Below are 6,628 nucleotides of genomic sequence, written 5' to 3'. Positions count from 1 at the left end.
CAATATTTTCAGGTAGCATCATGAATGAGTAAAAAATGTGGCCTCAAAAGTGGTATCAAGGCTATTTTATGAATTATCTTAGTGATCGAGTTTTTGTACATGTGACCCAGATTTAAAGTCGGCCTAGATAATGACTACATGATTATGCTTTGTCACCTTCAGCACTCCATGTTCAGGTTTAAAGAGACCTTTTCACGTTGTGGTAAATTGACAAAGTTAAAAAAGTTGATTCGGATTCGAAAATTTTCGTTTTAGTTATGATATTTGTGAGGAAACAGTAATACTGAACGTTTACCATGCTCTAAAATAGCCATTATATGCATCTTTTGACGATTTAAAAACCTGAACATTATAAAGCGTTGCAGCGCGAAACGATTAAATAATCTGGAGAGTTCTGTTGTTGTCGTTATATTTTGTGAAACTACGATGATTGCAGTGTTTTAGACTTGTTAGGGAGCCAATCTTTAATTTACATGTACATGCATGTAATTGTTATCTTGGAATATATCATGCTTAATTAAAATTGATTGCATTGTATTTCATTACTATTTTAAACCGGAGAATTCATGCCAAAAGACTAATGGTAATCAATTTATGTTTATTGCATATTATTTTTAATAAGATCAATTAAACTGGTTCTTACTATTGGTATTTCTTAAATGTCTTGCAGCTACTTAATTTTACATGAATGCACTGTTGTAATTTTGGCTTATGTGAAACTCATTACTTTAAAATGTTTGAATATCAATTATAAAAAAAACAATTATATGAATTTTTATAATGTAAGTGCATATATATCAGGGTAGGGAAGAGTGAGGAAGAACTATATGTTATAACATATACTATTTCACAGAATGCAATATATATATATATATGTGATCAGGCACAAGTTGTCATATTATACCATATTTTATTAAACGAGTTCAGGAATTTTGTTAGTAAGCGAGCCTTTGACAAATTTCCTGGACGAGTTAAATAAAATATGGTTTAATATGACAACGAGTGTCGGATCTTTTTTATCACATGCTTTTAAATGATCGATTTAAATAAATATTTACGCAAACATAATGATAAATCCCGAATTTTGATTACATTTCGTGACGTCATTTGACGTTGCAACGTCATTTCAGCAAAATAACAAAATGAGATTGGTCAATAAACAAAAACTAAGCCAATGAAAACATTTAAAATGTTGTCTTACACATGTGTAATTTAAAATAATATTTTATGGTTGTATTAAATAGGAAACAGGGTATATGATAAAATTCTAATTGTTTTATATAAGAACACCAAAATAAACACTCTGGAAAATATAAAGGGGCACACACAAAATGTCTTGATAGTGTAAATTCTTGTTCGAACAGCTTCGCACTGTAAACTCGGGTTAAAAAATTGAAAAATGCTGCATCGCTATAATTTTCATATTAACCGATGCTGAATTAACATTTATTCATTTAATTGAACTGGAAGAGAATATTTGAACATTTCATTTGGTATTAATTTTGATCCAAACCTGAGAAAAGGTCTTTACAATTTTTGAAGAAAGGTGTTTTCAAAGCAGGAAACAACAATTTTCATCATATTTCAAAACCAAGGATTAAACAAATTTCAAGTAATCTTCTATACGTTTGTAATGTATGTTAAAAACATGAAAGCCAATATACATAAATCGAGTGCGATTTTGATGTCAGGTAAATAACATAAATTATTCTCTAAACTAAAATCATTTTCACGTGTTAAGTGAAATAGAAATACACAAAGAATTTTCATAGATTTAACAACTTAATACATGCATAGCACTTATAATGTTCACATATACTCTTTATTAATACTATCATTGTTATGGTATCATATCACAATGCTCTAATTGTAGAACAGCATATTCTCATTGCCAATTTGAATAATCTGAATAATAAAACAAGATGCTTGTTAAATAACACTATTGTGCTTTGAACACCTGGATACTATTGTTTCTAAAAAGTCCGACAATTATGCAGGTGGTGTGTCTGTTGTAGCAGACTGAATATGGGTAACCCATTCCATCCTTCACCGTAGCAAGAGTGGCCAGCTTCCTTTTTCCCTCACTGTCCAACTGTATGATATAGTAGTTGGGGAAGCCTCCACATACCAGCACTTGCCCGGAAGGTGTCACGTTTACACCAGTTGGCCAGTCCAGTGCTGGGTCAGTAAAGGTGACCAGGACTGACCCATCCCTGGCCAGGATAAGAAGCTTGTGCTCCGACCAGTTAGTGATGTACAACTTGTCCCCTGTGGGACTCACAGCACAACTGTCTACTGCAATACAGAGTAGCATCAAGCAATTAAATAATATGTATAGCAATTGCTAACAAATCTCGTTAAAACTGTATTAATTGTATAGTGTTAAATACAATAAATTATGCAACAAATGATTAAGGTCTGCATTAAAATCCAATAATAATCATTAACTAGGTTTTTGGCAGGAAGTTTTGTTCCAGTGCTTTGTTTTCGCACAATGTTTGGGATGTTTGCATGTGACTGGTGCTTTAAGAATTGATGTTTACAACAACAACACAGAAGGAAATACTTACACTGAAAAATGTGTCAGGTGATATAACTACATGCAGTAATTATAGATTATCCATACATATACACAGGATTTAAATGTTATTGAAACATATATTGAGATATTTTACATGACAATCATACATATAAGTAACTTTAAAGTATTTTTGTTTCTGAAATTGAAATATTATATATAGATTCTTGATCAATTATAAAAGACAGTTGTTTTCTTTACAAGTCCATACTCAATTGTTGAATATTTCAAATACACCAAAAACTATTGACTCAAGGTAACAGTAATTTAAAAACACATTAAAGTTCATTAATTTTATAGACATGTCATACACTGAATGAACTAAACGTGACATTGCATTCTTAACTGTGGCTGGAATAACGCAATGATGCTACATTCTATATTTATGTATTCAACCTAAAATATAAATTTCATAATTTTGCTATTCTTACCTGTCGGATTACCTGATGTATCCTCATACATCTTGCTGATAAATTTCCCACTGAGTGTGTACATGTACAGGGCAGTATTAGAAGTAATATACAGGTCTCCTTGGTGGAAGGCAATACTTCTACAAAAATGTTGTAACTGAAGCTTTTTCCCCATCACCAGCTGCCTGTTGTTTACTGTGATGAACTGGACCTCATGTATGTTTGTGTCTGGACCATTAAGAGTCACAGCCACCTCACTGGGTGTGATCTCACACATACCCGCTGGCTGGCCAGTAGCACTCCAGTGACTCACCACCTGGTACTGCTGGTCAAGAAGCTTGACATTTGCATTATTATTGTCTACAACTAGGACCTGTCCTTCTGAGAGGACACAGATGGCACAGATATAGCATACCTCTTTATCACTTGATATTTTCACATTGTGTTCAGACTTCCCCTGCACAGTGATTACCTTGTTTGGATCCTCTTGTCCCATCAATGTCTGAGTACTGTGTTCAATCTGTCCAAAACCAGACAGTTTAGACAAGTACTGTACAATTTCATGGTTAGGCAGAAATGTTATTGAAACTTTAGCCTGAAGAGAATTCTCCTTCAGAAAGGTTTCAGACTGCTGTATTTTATCCTTGCATTTCCTGATGGCTATAAAGGATAGTTCCATTTTGCTTTTATCACTGATATCCTGTATGGCGTCACGAAGTTGTTTCAATTCATCCCTAAGCCTGTTGCATTTGTCAACATCACTTTTGGAAGAGGCTTGAAGTTTGGTGAGAGCATCTTTCATTTCCTTCAGTGTCTTCTGTTCGATTGTGTCTAAGGCTGAATTTATATTTTGGCGAGTTTTCTGTATCGTGTGTAACTGCTTGTCATATGAACTTTGAACATATTGAATGCTAGCCTCTTGGTTGTCTTGAAGTTTTTTTTATTTCTTCCAGAATAGTTTTGATAGAAGCTGACAGTTTTTGAAGGTCTGTGGACTGACCTTTCACTTTGTCGGATATAAGAGTTACCTTTTGGCAGAGTCTGAACGAAAAGAGAATTAAAAACACTGTAAACTATATTAAATACTAAAATATTTTCTTTAAAGCTTTGGCCTGGGAATCTTTAAATACTTTGGCAACATCAGAATTAGATTGATTATAAAGTCCAGCATTAAGAGTCCAGCAATATATTCACACATATGGCCAGTTACAGGGTTTCTGATTTAGAAATAGGTAATGGGGTTGTATCTCCATACCCTTTTTGTATCCGATATTAACACAAATTAAAATATATAAGGGTACCTAATATATTATTATATATAAATACGTCATTTATTTAACGTTTTATACAAGAAAATATATAGCGACATTAATTGCGAGGTATATAAAATTTCAATTTCAGACGTGATTGTGGTTTTCGATTTAAGACCTTAATGTGACATTTGATTGAATAACCTCCCATACACCCCCTCATAGTAATTAAAGGTGCCTTGAACGCGGGGTTGTATACTGACCCCGTTTTTTATACTGACCTCGTAAGTATAGTCTGAAAACTACCGAGACCGCGTAACTGGCACTATGTAATAGTATATATATATATACAAACATTTATATATTGAAATCTAAAACCTAAGTATTTATTTCATCAGTTATATTACTGGAGGTATTCAAAGCCCCATTTAGTGATTTACTAAGATGGCTTTAAACTGCAGTCTTCTATTTATAATTACTGTCCATGCAAAAATTAATAGTTTCTTGAAATAAATAAAAAATATTTCATTGATATTATAAACAAGAGCTGTCACCATAGGATGACATATGCCCCCTATAAACGCTTTGATAGAAGTTATGCTTATTGTTCGAAACCTAAACGCAGATTTTGAAACCTAAACGCGGACCCGAAGCTCAAGGTCAAGGTCACAGGGTTAAAAATATGTATGCGTTTGGAAAGGCCTTGTCCATATATTTCAAGGGACATAGAAGTTATGAGCAATTTTCGAAAACTTAACGCAGATTTCAAAAACCTAAACGCGGACACAAAGTTCAAGATCAAGGTCACAGATGTAATTTTTTTAAGCAGATTTCGAAACTTAAACCCGGACCCTAAGTTCAAGATCAAGGTCACAGGGGTAAAAAAATTTGTGCGTATGGAAAGGCCTTATCCATATACACATGCACACCAAATATGAAGGTTATATCTCAAGTGACATAGAAGTTATGAGCATTTGTCGAAACCTTAACGCAATGTGTGACGGAAAGACGGACAGACGGACAGTCCGATCACTATATGCCCTCCTTCGGGGGCATTAAATGATTTTGCTTATAATGTTACCTTCTTGCAACAAAGATTAAAAACCCTGCATTTTTGTAATGGTAGTGTTTTTTCTATAATTAAAATGAAGAAACAATATATTAATATACCTGTGTTTAAGGAATGCACAATTTGTGCAGCACAGCTCACTGTGATCATCACAATACATTTTCAGGCTTTCTTCTTTATGAATATCACATTTCAGAAGAAAATCTTCAACCTTCTTGGCCACTGGCCATTTCTTCATAGCTCCTCTTCCATATGGGGTATGTTTTGTAAACAACTTGTTGTGCATGTTAACACATTCACCACAGTAAAACTTCACACAAGATTCACAGTAGAAATCAGCAATTTTATCTAGTTTTTTTTCTTCGCAGGTCGAGCACAAGAAGTTTTGGATCATGTCAGATCCCTTGTCAATGGTGGATTGTGAAAAGCTTTTTGTAATGTCAGATCCCTTGTCTAAGGAGGATTGTGAAAAGGTTGCCATTTTACTAAATTAATTTTCACAAACACGGCAGCTTAGGATCCCTTTACCTTTGATTCAACTTAAATATGTTAGTGCCTCTTAATGATTGTCAGCTAAATTAAACAGCTCAACAAATCTCGCCCATCCAATTGTCCAAAGCCCGTAAACAAGTTATGCATAACATTACCAGTATGAAACAAACCTAAAACTCCTGTTTGTTTGAAGGTTTAAACTTAAGTAAACAAAGTAACTATGTAATCTGTGAATCGTATGGTAAGATAAAACCACATGGTTAATCCTGAGTTTGCCATTGATTTACTTGGGTATACAAAAGGAAATATTTCAACTCGAGGCTGCGTTAAATCAATAAAGCAAGAAGAAAAATTGCTTTAAGTAGTATCGATTACATGGGTAAAATATGAAGCATGTTAAACAGTATACCACTTGAAAGCCTATATAGGCCTTCAATCTAGCTGTAATGAATGTAATTTTCACAAATAAGCATTTCATTTAGAGACAATTTTATTAAGTAAATGATAAATTGAAAATCAATAAAACTGTCTTTGTCACGCCTGAAATATTCCACCTCATACCTATTTGTCTGAAAACATCGGTAGTTAGGTTTAATAGGACGAACTATATAGAAAACCATAATTCCGCTCACCTTAGACACGCAGGTAAAACTGTTATGTGCTGACTATGTTGTTTTTTTACCAAGATGTTTACTCTGTGTGACACAAATTTCGTATCTGAAATAAACAGATTTCTCAAAACTTGCCTGAAAATTCAATCAGAACAAAGATTCGTGTTTTGGATTGGACAAAGGACCTGGGCAACTATTCTGACCCCTATGGTGTCATT

The 6,628-nt window shown here is 33.6% G+C and overlaps 1 protein-coding gene across 1 annotated transcript; it reads right to left on the bottom strand.

Moving 5' to 3' along the window:
* Positions 1-586: 586 nt before the first annotated feature.
* On the bottom strand, positions 587-6,002 carry LOC127875340 (uncharacterized). The gene is made up of 3 exons (XM_052420336.1): positions 5,409-6,002; positions 3,010-4,029; positions 587-2,295 (listed from the first exon to the last, which is right to left on the bottom strand). Exons 2-3 carry the CDS (start codon positions 3,788-3,790, stop codon positions 1,940-1,942), a joined length of 1,137 nt encoding a protein of 378 aa, XP_052276296.1. The 5' UTR covers positions 3,791-4,029; positions 5,409-6,002; the 3' UTR covers positions 587-1,939.
* Positions 6,003-6,628: the final 626 nt, after the last annotated feature.

The sequence above is a fragment of the Dreissena polymorpha genome, chromosome 3 (genome assembly GCF_020536995.1).
Source record: "Dreissena polymorpha isolate Duluth1 chromosome 3, UMN_Dpol_1.0, whole genome shotgun sequence".
Taxonomy (NCBI): Eukaryota; Metazoa; Mollusca; class Bivalvia; order Myida; family Dreissenidae; genus Dreissena; species Dreissena polymorpha.
Note: the sequence above shows the minus strand (reverse complement) of the source record. Positions and strands in the feature narration are given on the sequence as shown.